Raw genomic sequence first — 19,940 nt, forward strand, 5'->3', positions numbered from 1 at the left:
AAGGATGGCTTGAGGCAGCAACATGGTGGCTCCTCTGGGCAGATGACCCCATGTGCATGTGCCCTGCCATCCACCTCCCAGCAGGCAGCGCCTTCCCTCCTTGGCACCACTGTGGTCTTTTTCTGTACTGAAAGGCAAATCCAGGGTCCTGCCATGGCCTGTCCAGCCTGCTTGATGCGTCCCCTGTCCGTCCTCTTCCTTCCACATCCCTGTGCCTATCCCTTTCCAGCCATTTTGGCCTCCAGGAAGTCTCTCAGATCTGCCCAACTTCGACTTGCCTTGGAGATGTGAGTGGAGCCCTGCCGCCTTCTTGGAATGTTCTATCTGCATTTTAGAAAAACCTGGCGTACTGGCTGCCAAAGGTGGAGGGTGCCCAGAGATGGGAGAAAGGCAGACAAATCCAGGGTGACAGTGCGATGATGAACAATTTATGGAAAGAAGTATGTTTTGGGCAACAGTGAGACAGGAGGATCCCTGTGCCCGAGTTAAGAGAAAGGGGCTTATATGCAAAACTAGACAATGATGGGTACCTTTCTCAAACTCTTAGCATGTCAAGTGTCACATAATAAACAGTCTGGGCATCAGTGACTCTCTGAAGGACTTCATTGATCCTGTAGCGTTTGGGACACAGGCAAGGTGGTTTCGACCTATATGGTGTGGGCAGGTCTGCCTGGACACCCTCTCCCCCCCCCCCCACACACACACATTCATTCTCTCTCTCTCTCTCTCTCTCTCTCTCTCTGTTTGATCGCCTTTCAACTTTCACCCCTGCCTTTTCTGTCCTCAGCCTTCCCTGACCCCTCCTCATGTAGTAAGGAGCCTCCCTGTCCTTTTCTTTCCCAGTGTCCTTGTTTGCAATCATTTCTTTCTGCTTTTGCTTAATGTCTGCCTCTGCTAGTCTGAAGCTCTGTGAGAGGAACCCTGAGTTTCCAGGGTCCAGTGGCGAGTGCCCCATCTGGCTCCCAGTAAGTGCTCTGGGGGACTGGTGAATGGTGTGTGGCATTGAGGGCTGCCAGGTGAGCGGCAGGGCTGGGAAGCACTGGACCCTCCTTCCTAGGAGCTGTTGGTGAAAAGAGGCTCAGGGCTGAGGAAGGTTCAGAAAAGCCACGAGAGCAGGACAGGGATGTCTCCCACCTCCTTTTTCTTTTAGAAAAAGCTGAGAGCTGGAGCTGGGTTCAGGCTCAGGCCCAAGTTCAGTTCTCTCAGTGCCACTCACTGTGTGACACTGCAGTGGGCACACTGCTTCACTCCAGGGCTGGGCAGGGGGTGTGCATGGACCCACTGCCCTGTCTTCTGCCTTTGATGGACCACAGCACCTGGTCTCCTCTGCAGGGAGCTTCAGGTGGGCAGCCTGAGGGTCCACTGGCCTCCATCTGGCACTTCCTCTCAGGTTTTGTTGGTGGCCTGGGGTTTTGTGGTCAGTGTCACTGTGACTGATCAGTTCAGCCTGGGGTTTGTAGCTAAACACACAATTCAGAGTACTGGGTCTGTGGGGGAACGGGGCTGCTGCCTCCTCAGGGTGTTGTGCAGCTGCCTGGCTTCCTCTACGGTGGAGAACTGGGTGGAGAGGAGCCATTCTTTGCTTTCCCTCTGGGGATGAGGTCACAGGCACTGAGTGGGAGCAGAGGACCTTTTTTTCCAGGTCTTGGGAACAGAGATTGAGCATGAAAGAATCGTCCTCTTGGGGTGCGTCTTGTATTGGGTGCAAAATCTCATGCCGAGTCGGTGGTGGGGGGAGGTGTGTGTGGCTGCATCTGCTGTGGGGGGCCATGCTCAGCCTCCTCTCTGGCAGCGCCTACATCCCTCACCTCCTGGTGGGGAGGGGGAGCCCACATTAAGTTGCAAGCAGGAAGGCTTTCCTGGAGAGCAGTGCTGTGTCCTTCTTGGGGTCCTGGCTGCACAGAGGGGAGGTGGCTGTGAGCCACCTCTCCTCTGGAGGACTTGGTTTGGGGCGATTCTGCCCCAGGGTGGGAGATTTGTGGGAGTGAGGAAAGGAATGGTCCTCTTACCCCTGGGTGCCAGGTTCTTTCTGCTCACTAACCCTCGTAGTAGCAGCCTTTGAGGTCAATGTTGATGTCTTCATTTTATAAACAAGTAAATAGATTCAGAGAGGTTAAATCACTTGCCCAAGGTCAAGGTCAAACAGTCAGTGATGAACAGCTAGGAGTTTCGAACCTCGGCTCCCTTCACCACCAACCTGGAGTTCTTTCGACTGTGCTATGCTGCCTCTCGGGGAAATGCAGAGACTATTGAGGACCTACTATGTGTGAGACTGTCATGCTCTATCAAGTGGTCTGTCTCATGGAGTCCTCGAGGCCAACCCATGACATAGGAGGTCCCATTTTAATAGATGAGGACTCCAGGGTTGGAGTAACAAGTTTCTTGGTTCTGGGTAGCGTGGCTGGGATTCGTGCTCTGTGGGTGTGATCCCCAAGAGGGCTTCAGAGAGGGACACGCCATTGTAAGAGATGTGCTGTGTCAAGGTGGCCAGTTAGGTGGAGTGCCATTACCTTCAGTTGAAAGCATTCCTAAGAATGACTTAAGCAGGTGTTGATTTTTCTTAGCAGGAAGTATCAGGCAAGTGGTTGCTGGTGGGCCCCATGGTCCAGCGCCCAGCAGTCTGCAGGCACCCTTCACCCTACCTTCTTTGGTGTGGGCGTCCATCCTAATGCTTGCTGCCCCCCGTTTGCTGCTGTGCCAGGTGCTGCCCATTTTCAAGCAGAAAGCAAGGGATGGCATCTGTTTGTTCTTATATTAAGAAATCAGAGTCTTCTCACAAGTTCACCTCTGAGGCAGAACTTTAGGTCCCCAGCTGCCTCTAGCTGCAAGGAGGACTGGGAAGGCCAGTGTGAGCGTTCCAGCCTCAAAGATGGAAAGCAGGGAAGGAGAGCAGGTGGGACCTGGGCTCTGGTCACCAGGGGCTGTGGAGTTCACCTCATTGTGATGCAGAGGTGTTTTGGCTGGCTTTTTCTGTAGCTGCAACCAAAAGATTTGAACAACTTTATAGGAGGAAAAGGTTATTTTGGCTCATGATTTCAGAGGTCTCAGCTAATAGGTGTCTGACTCCATTAGCTTTGTGCCCGAGATGAAGCAGCACAGGTGGCAGAAGGGCATGAGGAGGAAAGAATCTCAGAACATGGCCCCAGGAAGCAGAGAGCCAGCTCCACACACCCAGGACAGAATATAAAACCCCAGTGACCCACCTCCTTCAGCCACATTCTCCTGCCTACAGTTACCACCTAGTTAATCCATATTAGCAGATTAATCCCCTGATCAGATCACAGCTCTCATAATCTAATAATTCACCTCTGAACATTCTAGCACTTGAGCTTTTTAGAGACCACGTGTCCAAACCATAACTGGAGGTCCCTGAGATTGAATAGTGCAGGCAGTCGCTGGCTGGGGTGCTGTGGAGTAGTTCCAAACAGTTCAGGTCAGCTTGAGTGAGAGGTCCTCGCAAGGCTGCTGAGTGAAGCTGGACCCCAGGAGTGGTGGGAACTAAGATTTGGTGACAAGCCTCTGCTGTCTGCATCTCTGAACGTCTGTGCTGGGTGTGCAGGGCTGACTCCGCAGTCTCTCCTTGACCCGCTGCTGCCTTGAAGCCTCTTGATCAGAACAAGGGTGGAGATGGAAGGTTCTTGGTGAACAATTGTTGGTTGTGAAGGAGGAGGCAGCCCCCAGGTATCTCCAGTGTCTCCTCTTGGTGGCTGCTGAAGTTGTGATCAGGTACTGATTTGGTCCTATCCATTTGTGTTCCTTAAGGTCCTGCTGCCAGGCAGTATACCAGGCTGGACAGGCAGGACACTGAGGAGCATTTGGCTTGATTGGTCTTCACCTTTACAGCCTCTCTTGCTCACAGAGTCCCCAGCTGTTCCTGGGGGGAGGTGTTGTCTTCATCTGATGGAGTCAGGCTTCTGGAGGGGAGGGCTGGTCTTTAATGCTCTGAATATTTGTGTATCCCCCAAATCCACATGTTGGACTCTAATTTCCACTGTGATAGTGTCAAGTCGGGGGGGTTCCAGAGGCGCGGGTGTGTCATGAGGGCTCTGCCATCATGAATGGTATCATATGAGACCCCAGAGAGTAGCCAGCCCCTTTGGCCAGCTGAGGACACAGCCATATGGCACTGTCAATGAGGACGAGGGCCCTCAGCAGACCCCAGAGGGGCCAGCACCTTGATCTTGGACTTGTAGCCCCTGTGACTATAAGAAATTGCTGTTTCTGAGCCGTCCAGTTTACAGTCTTGTTATAGCAGCCTGAATGGACCAAGAGAAAGGGGAAGTAGGAGAGAGAGGGTGTTAAACTCCGGAGTGTTGCAGCTGCTGTCAGCCTCCAGTTAGTCCCTGCTGCAGCTCGGCTGCACCCCAGGATCTGCTGAGCTGGGGTCGGGGAGGGGCAGCTGCATGCAGTTTCCATCTCCCTCCCTCCAGATGAAGGGCAGCCCTCTGATGGCACATGGTGTTGGAGATGGCCTCTGCTCCTGTCACCAGAGCACTGGGGTGATGTCGTGGGTGGCATTTGGTGGTAGAGATGAAGAAATGTGCTGCTCCTGGGCCGTGTAGTGGCCTGGGCTCAGGGCGGGATCCAGGTGGCTTCCATTGGCAGCCCTGCTCTGGTCATCTGTCACTCCATGACTGTGGGCCCCACTTGCCTTGACCCTAAGACTAGGGGCATCCTGTGCTTCCCTTCTGTCCAGGACTGAGGAAGAGGATCAAGGGGTGACATCACCATAGCATCTTTCCTTTTATAAAGTACTTCTTTTTTCCATCAAGTTGCCTCTAACTTTGGATGCAAACAGTAGGTGCCTTCATCCCCATGTCAAAGCAGGAAACTGGGCCTGAGAGAAGGCAGGTGGCACTCCTGTGGCTGCCTGGGAAGTGCTACAGCACAGTGGGGACTGGCACATTTGGCTGTGGTGCTTGTGTGCCAGAGTCGAGGTGTGGAGCAGGTAGTCGGGTGACACCTACCTGTGCCCCTTCGGTACCTGTGCGCTTCAGATTAATTGCAGATGACGTGTGAGTCTGCTTGAGAATTGCCAGGACCTGCGATGCCGTAGCCTGAGGCTAGAGGAAGCTGCGCAGCTCTATGTCCTAATTATTTATGAGTATTTCACATGCAGTTAGTCTTCCTCGCCATCAGTTACCCCCTCTCGCCATGTGTGAGGCCAATCAGACCAGATGCTGGTGTTGCAGCCCTCGGGCTGCGGCTGGCCTGCAGCTTTAGATGGTTTGGGCTGTGTCTCTGCTGGTCCTGTTTGGCCTGTTGTCCAGCAGCAGACGGGAGCAGAGGCAGGGAGGCCTGAAGAGCCACATCTGCCTGCGGGAGCCGAGATGAGAAAGGCCCACCTGCTCCTCCCGGGGTGGTGCAGTGTCAGCTAGGAGGCTTCCAGAGGGTCAGCGCTCCAACCTCCTCATGTTACAGCTGAGCATCTGAGGTGCAAAAGTGGGTACAGAATGCTCAAAGCACCTTGCCAGTTGGTGGCTGTCCCCCGAGTCCCTGTGTGTTGCATTTCCTGACATTGCACATCTTTGCTGGGGAGGCTGTTCTCATCCTCCCTGTCTCCCACCTTGATGGCCCTGTCAACTCCAGTGCCAGCTTAGTGTGGCTTCCAAGTTGTGGTGTGTGGGATAGGATGGATTTGACTGTAGGTGACAGAAGCCAGGTAAACTATGGCAGTGATACTGCTCCCCTGGCTCTAGCACCCAGGGTGCAGCGGTGTCCAGGCCCCCTCCTAGGGGCTCCACCTGAGGAGCAATGCTGAGAAGCTGGTGGAAACGTCCTGTGGCCAAGGTGACTCTGTCCCGCACCTGTCGAGGCTTTGTTTCTCCATTGGAAACTTGAATGTTGGTCTCTACTGAGCCTCTGGGGAGCCTTGGCCCCTTCTTTGAGGTCACACTGTGGTGTTGGATGCACTTCCTTGTGGGTATGGTGGTGGGTTCCAGTGTCGAGTGCCCTGTGTTCCAGTCTTGATTCTGTGTCAGGATTCCTTTGTAACCTTGGGCAAATCACTTCCTGTGTCCCAGTTTCCTTACAAAACGGGTTTATCCTGCTTTATGGGGTAGATTGGAGGGTTTAGAGGTGATTTGTTCTTGGGTTCTCCCAGTGTGGCATATGGCCTGCAAGCAGTTAGTGGGAAAGTCGCCTGACTCCCTTGGTGTTTCCATCTGTAAATGGACAGCAACACCTTCCATTCCATGAGGTAAGGAACTTGCTGGCTCCTCAGTATTGGTCCAGACTCACCCTTGAATGTCGGCTGTGGATGGCAGTTGCCCTGCGTGGGGGGCAGCTGGAAGCCAAGCCCCCACCCATGTGTCTCTTTTCCTTGGAGGCATGCTCACCAGTTGCATGAGACCCTCTGCCTGTGCTAGGCGCTCTGTGGCCCTTGGCTGTCTGTCCAAGGTGGATACTCCATTGCTCATGAGACCAGGCATATCCAAGTCCAGGCTGGAAGTTAATGGGGCTGTGTGAATGTCTGACAAAATGCCTGAGAGATGGCTTCAAAGGAAGAAACAGTTGTTGTGGCTCATGGTTTCTGAGTTTGAATCCATGGTCGCATGGCCCTGTTGCCTTTGGGCCTTTGAGGTGGCATGTCCTGGTGGAAATTGTGGTGGAGACGATGTACCTCATGGCAGCCAGGAAGTGAAGAGAGGGAGAAGGGAACCGGCATCCCAGTGTCCCCTTCAAGGGCACAACCCCAGTGACCCGCCTTCTTTGCACTGGGCCTCCTCAAACTTGCATCACTTTCCAACAGCACTTTAGCTGGGGACTGGTCCTCAACACATGAGGCATCAGGGGACATTTAGAATCCAACCATAACAGGGCATGTGTTCCAATCACACAAACATATGTCAACATCAGATTTTTCCCAGCGAAAGCGTTGTGATTGACCAGGACCAAGGACAGAGGCCTCCCCCATCTGGCTGTCCATCATGAAGTGTGAAGGACTCAGACCCAGATTTCTGCTCATGTCCTATTTTCTAGACACTCGACCCTGACCATAAATTATTTAATCTTTGAGCCTCGTTAGCTCATCTGCAAGAAGTGGTAGCAGCCTGTGTCCCTGGGCATGGTTGGGAGGACTGGTTGAGGGGATGCTGGTGAAGGTCTTGGGCAGGAGCTGGCCTGCAGGAGGCGCCATTGAGCGGTAGCCGCAGCTACCACTGCTGAGTGCGTTGCAGCTCGGGCTCCCTTGCACCAGTGCTTCCCAACCTTGTCTGCGCATCAGACTCCTCCGCAGAGCTTTAGACAAAAACACCGCTGTCTGGTCCCACCCTGGAGATGTGAGTGAACTGGCCCACAATACAGTCAGAGCATCTGGGGACATTCCCTGTGGGGTTCCGAGATGCAGCCCACTAGCTTGAAAAGCCACCACCCTGTCAGTGTGTTTTGTCATCTGCTCTGTCCTCATATGGCTGAGGCCAGCTCCTACCACCTTGTGTCCTCCACCCTACGGCTCATCTGAGCCCAGACTCTGGAGAGGGAGTTCTTGGGGGAGAGGGCTCTCCTCCTCCCAGGAGTGAGGCCAGGAAGGCTGGCTGCTTCCTTACGGCCTTTCTCTGCTCACACCTGGGATCCACCTGCCTCAGCAGAGCTGGAGCTCCATGGAAGAGACGCACCAGGCAGGATGCGGTGAGCGGAGTGCCCTTCTCCCTTGATGAAGGTGGCACCTGAGTGTCAGGGGTGCTGACAAGATGGGTAGCCCCAGTGAGGTCATTTCTTAGGGAGGATCTGCTTTCAATTTATTTCTCCAAACTTGTGAAACAGCACGGTGCCAGAGACCTGCAAGGGGTTTCTGAATGAGCGGGCGGGGCGCTGTGCTGCCAGCCTGGCTTCCCTCCTGCTTCAGGTGCCAGGTGAGGAGGTGGCTGCCTTGGCCTACCCAACAGTTACAGATCCATATGGCGCAGGAGCCAGGCCAGTAGAAACCCAGTGGGGGAGGACATGCTCTGTCTACAGAAGTTGAGGCTAGTGTCCGCTGCTGTGAAGACAGCACAGTCCTGCCCCATGTGTCTAACTTGATTGTGTGTATGTGTGGGGATCACACTACAGGGCAGTGGGCGAGTCTGTTGTAAGATGTAGCTACCAGGGATTTGTAGGACCATCTTGTCGTGGGGCCTGCGGATATAGTTCTGCAGCGCTGGACGTTTACCTGATGCCACCTGACTGGCACCGTCCTCTGTCGCCCTAGCCAGCTGCTCTTCTGGTGCCAGCTGTGCATCACTCTGCACCCTGCACTGAGGTGGTGGTGGAGCCTGCTTTTGTTATCCGCATGTCCCCTGCAGCCACTTTCCCCTGGTGAGCAGCTGTCTTCTCCTTCCCTCGCCACCCCGTGCCACTCTCCATCAGTGGCTTGTCTGCTAGACCTGTCGCAACTTCTTAAACAACATTTGAGGTGAAGGTGGTGAAGTCAGAATTGGCTGTGCTGACTCTTGGGACATGGATGTCCACTGTATGCATTTTGGGACATTTCTTAGGTGAGAGTAGTGTCTCCTCGCTGTGGGAAATAGTTTAGCAGAGCCTCAAAAAATCAAATAGACTTACCACGTGACCCAGCAAAGGGACCCCTCTGTATGGAAAAGTTAATTGTAAATAGAGACTCAAGTGTGTGCACAGGAGTGTTGACTGCAGTGCCTGTGGTGGCCCAGGTGTCCATTGGTGGGTGGACAGATGCACAGATGGTGTCTGCATAGGACGGATATTATGTAGCCATAAAAAGGAAGGCAGCACCAGTAGATGCTTCAACACAGATGACCTGTGAAAGCACGTGAAGTGAGGGAAGCCAGGCACAGAAGGCGCGTGTTGCATGACCTGTTGGTGTGGAATGTCAGGACAGGTGAGCCTGCAGAGGCAGAGAGCAGGTGGTGGTCATGAGGAGGCGGGTGGCGAGAACTGCTCGAGGAGTCGGGCTTTGGTTTTAGAGTGGGAAGGTTTTGGATCTAGAAGTCAAGGTTATGCAACATCATGAGCATACTAAAGGCTGCTGAATTTCATGTTGTCTTTTGAATTTCACTTTAAAATGGTTTTTTTTTTAAAGAGAGAGTGAGAGAGGAGAGAGAGAGAGAGTTTTTAATATTTATTTTTTAGTTCTCGGCGGACACAACATCTTTGTTGGTATGTGGTGCTGAGGATCGAACCCGGGCCGCACGCATGCCAGGCGAGCGCGCTACCACTTGAGCCACATCCCCAGCCCCTAAAATGGTTGGTTTTGTGTGAATTTCACCTCAATGCATTATTTTTAAAAAATCTAATTTGGAGAACCATCTTCTTTTTGCCCAAGTAGATCTTTTACTCTATTGCTTGAAACACCCCTTAAAACCTTGGTTTCAGTTTTTGCTGGATGCCTCTGTAGAGCTAAACTGCTGTCTTTTTTTAAAAAACTTTAGATAACAGCCTTCCTCTCAATGCCTTGTACTGAGCACATGTGGAAAGGTACAAAATATTAAGTCCTCCCAGCCCATTACTCTCTTAGCAATTGCCTGGATGCCGCTTTTCCCAGCCCTTTCTGAATGGGGCAGAGTGGGAATGCTGAGACCCTGTGTGGCCTTGGTTTTGTCCTTGAAGTTCCTGGGGAGATACCATCTCTACCTGCACTCCAGTTGGACTTGGCCTCTCCCAGTGCTACACTTTCAACTTCCTATTATAGGGCAGAAGCCTACTCTTTTTTTTTTTTTTTTTTTTTTTTTAAAGGCTGGGTCTACCTACCTTATGTGCTACCTGCCTTAGTGTCAAGCATAGGAATGATCAGGAGCTTGAGCTTTGGGGCAGGTTTCAGAGTGGTGGTCTGCAGTGTGTCCTGTTGGGCCTGTGTGGTAACAGCCTTAGTTAAGAGCATTTCAATTTCGGGTTTGCATGAAGCATGGGTTCTGCCCTCGTGACACATTAGAACTGGGGAAGCTTGGGCTGTATCCCAAGCGACAGTGGACCTCAAGCAGGGGCTGCTGCCCTAGCTAGGTGCCTCCTCTGCCTTCTCTCTGCTCCCACATCCCTCTGTGGACTTCATGCCTTCAATGTTGTTGCCGTGTGGCCCAATCAACATTCACCTCCCCCACTTTTTGTACTGGGGTTTGAACCCAGAGGCCCTCTACCACGTAGCCACACCCCCAACCCTTTTTATTTTTTATTGAGACAGGACCTCGCTAAGTTGCTGAGGCTGGCCTTAAATTGGGAATCTCTTGTCTCGGTCTCCTGGCATGCACCACCACACCTGGTCCATGTTTACTTTCAAGGTGCCTGCCATAAGGGTTTGTACTGAAAGTTACTTTATACAAAATCTCTGTGTGTGGGGGGTGCTAGCAAGACTAAGGGAATTAATATTACAAAGAGGTTAGTAAGGATGAAGAAATTAGAAAGTGGTTTTCTCCCATACCTTGTGATTTTCATGTATTTTCCCTTCTGTTCCCGTAGGTTTCTCAAAACTTCCCTTTCCAGATAATCAAGAAGAGATGAAAGTTTTAAAACTTTTATCGGATTGTAGGCTTTTCAAAGGAAGACGGGGAGGTCGGGAGAGCTCCTGGAACTTAGGTTGCTGGGTTGCTTCTTGAAGGGGCATGTCCCAGCCTGGGGGGTGACCAATGATGCAGGCTAGTACAGGTCAGGGCCGGGCCTGCTAAGAGCCTGCCTGGAGGTGAGGGGGATCCTGACCCTGATACTTGCTGGCTGTGTGACCTGGGGCAAGTCACTTCTCTGGGCCCGTTTCCTGCTTCACATTGTAGGTGTGGGTGTAGTGATACTTCTCAAGAGTGTGTGTGTGTTCCTGGGCCTACAGAAAGCTGCCTGTGAATGGGAGCTGCTGGCTCTGACCTCTGGGAAGGGGCTTGGGGGCATTTTTTTTTCTCCTTTCCTGTTTCATTGTAAGAAATGGAAAAATAGAAGTCCTGGGTGGGTAGCAGGAAGGAGGAGGAATCAGAACGAAAAGCTAAAATAGGCCCGAGATTGATTTTAAAAGTTATATTTTGAAGCTCAATGTAGTTTATCCTTTCTCTTGGAGATAAAAGGAAAGGGAGTGGGTAGGCAGACAGATATAAAAGGCAGGATGTTAAGTTTGAAAAGCGATGATGTAGGTTAAGTCTATACCCATAGAAGCACAATTTTTATTTCTGTGCATGTGCCCTCGTGAGTCCTCTTTAAATATAACTGAGGATGGGCCCCCGGGGAGTGTGTTAGCTTGTTGAGGTCTTGGGAGGAAATGCTCTACACAGCCAGGTAATTATCACACGGGTCCATGTATGGGCGAGTGCGCATGCATGCGTCTCTAGGGCCAGGTGCACCGCACCTAGTCGTGGTGGTCACCTTCTCCCTTTTTAATTTTGAAAAGGGAGTTTCAAATTCGTTAGCCTCAGGACAGTATCCCCAAGACTGAAGCTGGGGCCCCTGTCACCCTCCTGTGGCAGCTCGGTCTCGGCACCTGCCATGGGTGGGCCGGCCTTGTCTGGTTGTGTGGATAGGGTGCCTGGGATCAACGTGAGGAAGGAGGGGCTTGGTTTTGCAGGCTTATCCAGCTTCAGGTCATGGTAATGACATGTTGGAATTTGTCACCCTCTCCTTTCCCCACCATGTGAATCACATTCCAGAGACACATAACGGAAAAAGCTCAATTTGGGCCTGAATCCCTGTCAGTGGGGCAGGAAATTACAGCTATGAACCCAGTGGTTAGTGTTCTCTAATGAGGCCTTGAACTTATTATTAAATGCAGTTGACATTTCTGCCCAGCCCATTCCGTGCTCAGTTCCTGGAGCTGAGGGGCAGGTTTTAGCAGCGGGAGACGGACATTTACTCCTTTATTAATTCACTTACTTACCTAACCCACAGATCTTGAGTGTGCATTGTGGCCAGATGCTGTACCCAGTACTGGGTCTCTGGCCTGCAGGGACTAGCAAGATGAGGGTGGGACTTCGGGGACAGGACTACATGTGCACAATTCTAGCCCATCAGAAGATGTTTTCCTTTCCTAAACCCGTGATGCAGGCGGGTTTAGGGAAGGAAGGGTTCAGTTACTGTATGGGGTTGTTTAGCTAAGAGGACATGGCACCTGCTCAGGTTCAGAACACAAGAACAGAGAGGTCCTTGAGGACTTGCAGGAAACTGGTGTAGGGAGTCCAGCAGGAGCAGAATGGCTGTTCTTGCAGGACATCTGTACTTCCTGGGGCCAGTCTTTGCAGGCCAGCCTCTCTCTCCTGCTCTCCCGCTCATCTTTGGGCAGCCATCGTGGGTGCTTTTATAAAGCAAGGAAGCGATACAGATGCCTTGCAAAGTTGTGCTTTTATATAAAAGGAAGTGATACAGATTCTTTGCAAAGTTGTGGTTTCTCAGTGTCTTTGCCTCAGTGTGAGGGGTGCGGTCGTGTGTCTCACAGTGATATTTTAAATACCTGCCTCTTTGCCAAAGTCTCCATTTTTTTCTGGGCCTTTTTTGGTACCTCTGTGGGCTTGTGCCCTATGTCTGCCTTTGTTCACATGCAGACCTTTGCACCTGGTGCAAAACGACCACAGCAAGCTGTTGGCCCAGTTCAAGTCTCCTTTAAGGAGGATGTTCATTACATTGGTCTTTTGTCAAATTGGCTTTTAGCAGATGAGTTGATTGGTACCATGTGCCCCTTGGCCAGATGCGTCTGCTCCTACCTTCCCTTTGTTAGGGCCCAGTGCTGAGGCGTGGGGACCTGGGGTCTGAGTGTAGATCTGACTCAAAAACCTAGTTGTTTCTGTGCTGCTAGTTTACTGCCCTGAGAGATGAAACCCACAAACCCTGGTCAATTAGCTTTTGTTAGATTGGCCCTTGATGTGCAGACATAAAAGAAACTAGGGCTGGGGCTACAGCTCAGTGCCAGAGTGCCTGCCTAGCTTGTGTGAGGCTTGTGTGGGTTTGATCCTTAGCGCCATATAAAAGTAAATAAAATGAAGGCATTCTGTTCATCTACCAAAACAACAACAACAACAACAAAAAAACTTATAGTAAAACTGTCATTGCCTCAGTGACCTTGTTCTTTGGTTCCTGTTAAGAATGTGAATGTTCACATTTATAGGGTTTCAGATTGCTTCATTTCACATTTAAATATCATGTCTCTATAATTTATTTTAGCACACAGCAGAAGCAAAGATCTAAATCCCGATTTTTGCTTTCACAATGGTCCTTTGTCCTGCCAGCGTCTGTGGACAAGTCCATCCTTTCCAGCGTGATTTGAAATGCTGCCTTTTTTCCCAGATTGATTTCTGGGAAATCAATGATGAATGACAGCTCCATCCACTGCAGCCAGGCGGGGAGCTGGATTTGAGGTGGGTGGCCCCTGGCCGTCCAGGTTCAGGAGAGGGTGAGCCCGACTCGGCCACACTCCAGAGGCCATGGGGGGAAGCTGCTCTGTTCTTGCTGGAAATGGTGCCGCGGCAGGTGATAAAGACTAAGCAAGTAAGGGGCAACGTGGTGCTGGGGAGGAGAGAACATGACATCATGAAGCACCTCTGTTCCTGGGGTCACTCGCACTTAAAGGAGTGTCACGTTTGTGATGCTCAGAAACCATCCTGACGCTGCCTACTGGCTCTACTGCCCCAGGAAAGTCACAACCGCCCCCCTCCCCATGTGACAGCGAAAAGGAATTCATGTTTAAGTTAAAGCCTGTTGAGGGTGCCTGCTCCACTCCACATTCCCATCCACCCTTGGCTCAGTGTTCTGCTGTGGCAGCGTGAGGCCGGCAGGGGGGGCACTTGGACAGCACAGTGATGGATCTTTTAAAAGGTTCCACCATTAGAGCAGGGCTTTGCCTGCGCGTGTTATCTGTCATGCTTATGTTGATAGGAATAGAGGGCCCCCTCCAAGAGGCTGGAATCGGTGTCTGGGCAGGGGAAGATCGTGGGAAGGTGATGGAGTGGATGGGGTCAGCGTTGGTTGTCCAGTTGTTTCTCACAGGTGGTTTCTCTGAGCTGACATTGGGCTCAAGGTGAGCTGCTGGCCAAGACCTCTTAGGGCAACTTGAGGCTGTTCTTGAAAAGCGATCATTGTGGGTTTCTGGGTCATCCTGGGGAGCAGCTCTTCTCTAAGACTTTTTCTATGGAGTATTGAAGGTTTTAGCTGCCAAGTCTTGAGTGGCAGTGTTTACGACTCCATCATCTGGTACCCAAAGAACCAGAACCCAGATGCTTGCTCAGTCTCTTCTAGTGACACAGTGAATTGTGGCTGGGATGGGTTCCTGTGCTGCCCATGATGATTTAGTCTGCTGCTACAGTATGGAGAGCACTTCAAATAATTCTTTATTTCCCAAGGTTGAGGTCCTGGGTGAATTCCACAACTCCTGAACAAGTATGCAGTGTAGACAACCTGTCCTTTTGAGCATGCACTGCTGCTTTGTTCCCACCTCTGTACCCTGTTTTTGGAGAGAAAGACACTCATCATAGTGATCTTAATACCTCTTCAAAGCTACTACATGCTGGACATTGTTCGAGGCACCTCATTTGCATATGACTTTATTTAATCCTTATAGCACTGTCTTGAGACTGAGCATCTATCTATAAAATCGGATTTTTAACAGAGAGGGTCAGTAACTTGCCCAAGGTTTCCCAGTTTTGGAGCTGGAATTCAAGCTCGACTGCAGAGACTGCGCTAAAAACTCTGAACCCTGAGCATATGCTGCATATACTGCTCTCCCCACCAGTTAGGAGCTTTAGGCATCCCACAGGAGCGTAGCATTGCCCCACCTTGTAGTTTCCAAGGCAGATACATGTCCACGGTTACCTGAGGTGAGTGGCTGAGCAGCAGTTTGAACTCAGATCTGCTTGGTCCAGAGCCGTTGATGGCAACTTTCCACGAACTATTGGGGCAGAAGCTGCTAGAACTTTTTTTTTTTTTTTTTCCCATCTTCCTGCTGTTGGTCTTCTCCAGCCATAGAACCTGCCCAGGGCAAGTTTTTCAACCTTATGCCTTAGGATTTAGAAGGCTACTGGGACTCCTACGGGGACCTGGCATGAAGTGGCCAGAGAGTGGAAATGCAGCTGATTGGGGCTCAAGTGCTACTAGGTACGTAGAAAACATTTACTCTGTGACAGCTGCTGTTTTGGCCACCAGCTTTAGGTGTAGAGGGGCTAGGGAGGAAAGATCTCTTGGGCCACTTGTTTACAGAACTCGGATCCATGCACCTCGACAAAGCCCTCAATGTGAAGGAGCTGTGGATATCTAGGTGCATGACATGCTGTGTGCTTTGGAGTCGTGCACACCTTGGTAGACAGGTGACTAATTACTGCATACCTTGGGGTCAGGGAGGCCTTCACAGAAGAGGTGCCTTTTCATCAGGGCCTAGAGAATTGGTTGGTTTTCTTGTTGAGACTGGAAGTGCGGGACGAGCTGAGGGAAGATGGGTTCTGGCCAGAAAATGCATGAACTAACATGCACTGGGTTATTATCTTGGGTGAGAATCTCTGTGGATAAGGCCAAGATGGTTGAGCCACAGTTGCTCTGGAGGGTCTCCCGGGAGGCCACTAGACCTCCCTCTCTGAGCATAGGGAAAAGGTTGGGTGGTATTCAGGAGCTGCATGGAGTGACAGATGTCAACACATGACCATGGTGGTGATGAACAACTCCTTCAGGGCCCTGAAGGCGGTGCAGTCCAGTACACCCCTTCTCTGAGCTCAGGCAGCAGAGGAGCATGCACTGCCACGTGCCATCTGTTGTGCTGTTGCCTGCCCTAGGCTCAGTACAGGCAGTCCATCCATGTTGACCAGGTCTGCACAGGACGTTCCACCACAGCAGACACATGGCTGACTGGGATGCCCAGCAAAGGGGGGGAGGGTTCTTTGTTTATAATGAAATTTCACCTATTCCAGCCTCATGATACAATTATGAGCATCTTATTTTTTTTCTCTTATGAGACTTGGGCCAGCCAAGAACTATAAGGGGAAAGAAACTGTAAGAAAACTCAGAATTCAAATGGGCTTTGGAGCAAGGAGCTACTCCCTAAGGTGCCCCAACATGAAGCTGCCACTTGTCCTGGGCTTCCTGGAGATAAGAACCAGAGAGAGTTTATCCTGCTTGTCTTCCAAAATATATTGTGTCTAGGGTCCCTGCCCCATGATAACACGAGAATAAATTACTTTTTTCCCCACAGATGTATCAGCGTTTCCATTTTAGTATAATCAACTCATATAGCATTATGATGAGTTCTAAAGGGCTAATGCTTATAGCCATAGGCTGAGAGAGGCACGGTCCTGATAGCACCATCCTATTTAATCTCTCCTCTGGTCCTTGCAGCACCCCAGGGAGGCAAGAGGGTAGGTACTGCTCCCCTTCGTGCCTTAAAGAAGGCCTCTGAAAAGCTGAGACGCTGGTTCAAGGCTCTGATCAAGGACCCCACCTAGTTGAGTTCAGAATGAAAATTCTTCCAGACTCGTTCATCATAGGCAAATGTGAATGTGCTTTCTTGTGGGTTAAGAATCCTCTTGTGAGAGTCCTTCCTTGGGAAGGTGGTTGAACCCAGTAGAGCTCAGTAGATGTTGAACGTGGGAACGAATGAACATGTTTACTCTGGGCCACCTCAACTCCCGCAGAGCATGGCTCAGGTGGGCAGCTTGCTGTGCTCTGGCTTCACTCATTTCCTATCCTGTGCCTTTCTCCTTGGGGTGGCCTTTGTTTTTCAAGACTGCTTAACTCTGCTGTGGACTTATTGACCCTACTCTTCCTTTTGCCCCTCTTCTTTCTAATCATTATTATTCTTTTCCAGAAATGTGTTTTTTTTTTTGAGAGAGAGAGAATTTTTAATATTTATTTTTTAGTTCTCGGTGGACACAACATCTTTGTTGGTATGTGGTGCTGAGGATCGAACCCGGGCCGCACGCATGCCAGGCGAGCGCGCTACCGCTTGAGCCACATCCCCAGCCCCAGAAATGTGTTTTTTTGCTGTTAAAAACAATTTCAAGATCGAGAAATTTTGCAAGGGTCATACATAACTATGGTCTTGAAGTATGGTGCTAGGAATTAAATCCCTCAGTGTCTGTTGTGGCCTCGTCATCTGGGCCTGTGTGCTTCAGTGGGCTTTGAAGTACACATTCTCCTGCTAGGTGCACAATTTTTGCTATGATCTTCTAGTAGCCAGTCTTCGGAGGGTGATATAGTTCCTAGGGTCCACTAAAGGAAATAGACCAAACAACCGTAGCTCTCCAGGAAAAATCAAAATTTCTGATCGTAGGTCTGAGTGACTTGGAAGTGACCAGCACAATGGCAACACTGGGTTTGATGTAGATGGGAGAGTGTGGTTTCTACCCAGGCAGGCTTTCCTATGGAGGATGTTTGGGAAGTAGCTTCTGAGAGCGAACATGGCTGGGTATTGAAGACCCCAGTTGTGTTGCCCATAACTAGCCATAGAGGGGAGCGAGGGGAAAGCCTGGTCCTTGACTAAACCTGAATGACTACCTTTGTGCCATTATGGAGCCAGGGTCACTCGATCTCCTGTCTAGGTTGATAAATAGCTTTAATAGGGAATAAATCATTGTTCAAAATAGAGGCTGTCCAGGATCGGGGACTTGGGAAACATTAAGGAATCGCAAGCCAAATGTGTTCACCAAGGAAGTAGCTCTTTATTTGTTCTTATCCTGCCCTGCCCTGCCCTTACACTTCGTGTGGCTGATGGAAATGCACAGCTGAGCCTACTGGATCTCTAAGACTGTGCAGGAATTACTTTTGAAAGGAACAAGGAACTTTCCAGACAAGCTGTCCTAAGGGCAGATGATCCATGGAGGTGAGGCGATGGTCTGACAGGCAAGATCTACTGATGGACTTTGACTTTGCTTTCTTTCCTTAGATGAACTACGACAAGCCATCGTGGCCATGATGAACAGAAAGGATGAGCTGGAAGAAGAGAACAGGTACCGTGCTTTTAGTCTGTTCTGATCTTCCTCAGGCAGAGAATTAACAGATGAAGGCAGTTTTGCTTCATTGGCAAGCGCGACTGGTGATGTCTTAGTTTCTGACTGGCTGTGCCACCTGAGTGTCCAGTGTGGCTTATGTGCAAGCAAGGAATGAGAACCTTGAATAATGGCATCACCTTAGAACAAGAATTTGGAAGAACAGCCTTTGATTCTCTTTAAAAAGTAGCCTTTATTGAGATAAAATCCACACTCCCTATAGCTTGCCCATTGAGCATGTGTAGGCCAGCAGTTTTTAGTGTTTTCACAGATATGTATGATCATCACCACAGTCAATTTTAGAACATTGTTATCACTTCAGAAAGAAGCCCCTGGACCACCCCTTATCCCAAAGGCCCTTTGGAGTGGCCTTTGATCAAGGGCCTGTGTTAGGGTCCAGGCACTAACACTGTCTGAGGGTGTGTCCAACCCAGGGATACCGAGCAGGCGACACTTGAATTCTCTGGAGTTGGCCAAAAGCTCCTTGAAGACGCCCAGAAGCAAACATCTTTATTCTTTCCTTCCCTGTTGAAACCAGTGCCAGACGCCACCTGCTGTTGGTTTTTGTCTGCTGTTGGGCTTCTCCTTTGCCAGAACCTGTCTTGGCCATGCTGTGGCTGGTAGGGGCCTGCCTGCCATTAACCAGGAAGCGGCCCCACCTGGGGAGGCAGCAGGCCAGTACCACTTCACAAGCTTCTTCCCCATCCTTTATGGAACGTGAAAGCAAATGAGTGTGATCTGTTAAAAAAAGAAGTGTTTTAAAAAGAGTCCTTACAGACGGCACCATTTTCCAACTAACATGCACTTTCCACAAAGGGCCCAAAGCCCTGGCTCCAGCGGGAGCTGTTTGCTGGGAAGGAGCCACGGGATTTATTTTCCCTGGTGAAGAACAGAACTCATTGTCTGTCATTTTTTTCTTCCCAGAGAAGGAAAAAAAATCATAGTGTGTTGGTGCCAGGGCTTCCAGGCCCGAGAGGGGAGTCTCCCGAGAGGGGAGCACAGGTCTTGAGGGAGTCAGTGAACAGTGGGCTAGGCTTGGGGCCTGGTGCTTTTGGCTGCACGCTGTTGTTTTGTGGCAATGTCCTGGACTGTGCAGGTGCACCACAGTCGGTCACTGTCGACTAGAACTAGCCACTTGTGCATAGTGAAGGAAATGGTCTACAGAACCACGTGAGGCTTGTTTCTGGGTAGAAACTTGAGGCGAGCTACTGGTCTACTCCCTTTTTGAGACCGGGAGTGACAGACACACGAGAGAATATGTTTTGGAGGGGAATGTCAAGTGCCAGCCCTGCCGCAGCACGATGCTTGCTCAGCCGGAGGTGCCGAGGAAGGCCAGGCTCCCTGTGTGATGTGGGTGGTGGGTGGGGAGGTTGGACAGCTGTCGTATCATCCGAGTGTATATTCTGTTTTTATGCTCCAGATATTCTTTTGGTCTCTCCTGACATCCTTTCCTTGGCTACATCTCTTACTCGCTGCATCTGTGACAAAATGAGTCCGAATAATATCCTGCACCTTTTGGGGGTGTGTTTTTAAAAGGACTTCCCTGGGACTTGTCAAGTCCTTGCTCTGCCTTGATCCACATAGTCAGATGGCCGTCTGCTCCTGGGAAAGCGGGGACATGGGGCCTGACTGCAGATGACTGCCCTGGGCTCCTCGTAATTCTTGCTCTCAGGTGATTGGCAGTGTTAGCTATCTCCTGAAATAAGTTTCTATGAAATAGACTTGACTTAGAATTTGTGCAGTCCTGTGGACAGTGAATGAGTCTGGACTTGGGTCAAGAACAGTTTTCTGGGCTTGATGAACCTGTTTGATGGCATCTGAACAGTTGGGTCCCTCTTCCCAGATCCCTGCGGAACCTGCTTGATGGCGAGATGGAACATTCGGCTGCACTCCGGCAGGAGGTGGACACCTTGAAAAGGAAGGTGACTGAGCAGGAGGAGCGGCACACCATGAAGGTCCAGGCTTTGGCAAGGTAGGGGGGGCAAGGGTGGAGGTGAGCGTGGGGGCTGTTACAAGACTGTGCACTTTTCACATGTATGCCTTAATAATAAGAAGAAAGCAACC

At 50.7% G+C, this 19,940-nt stretch overlaps 1 protein-coding gene across 2 annotated transcripts in view; it reads left to right on the forward strand.

Annotated features, from left to right (window-relative positions):
- SNX29 (sorting nexin 29) overlaps window positions 1–19,940 on the forward strand; it is a 388,450-nt gene that overhangs the window by 93,131 nt on the left and 275,379 nt on the right. For both annotated transcript variants that reach the window (XR_014022540.1, XM_081298376.1), the window contains exons 12-13: window positions 17,774–17,837; window positions 19,720–19,848. Coding sequence is in view for 1 of the 2 variants with exons in the window: in XM_081298376.1 (XP_081154502.1) it covers window positions 17,774–17,837; window positions 19,720–19,848 (193 nt within the window). In the remaining variant the exon portion in view is untranslated. The remainder of the gene's footprint in view (window positions 1–17,773; window positions 17,838–19,719; window positions 19,849–19,940) is intronic.

This window comes from Spermophilus citellus, assembly GCF_964194105.1.
Source record: "Spermophilus citellus genome assembly, chromosome: 6".
Lineage (NCBI taxonomy): Eukaryota > Metazoa > Chordata > Mammalia > Rodentia > Sciuridae > Spermophilus > Spermophilus citellus.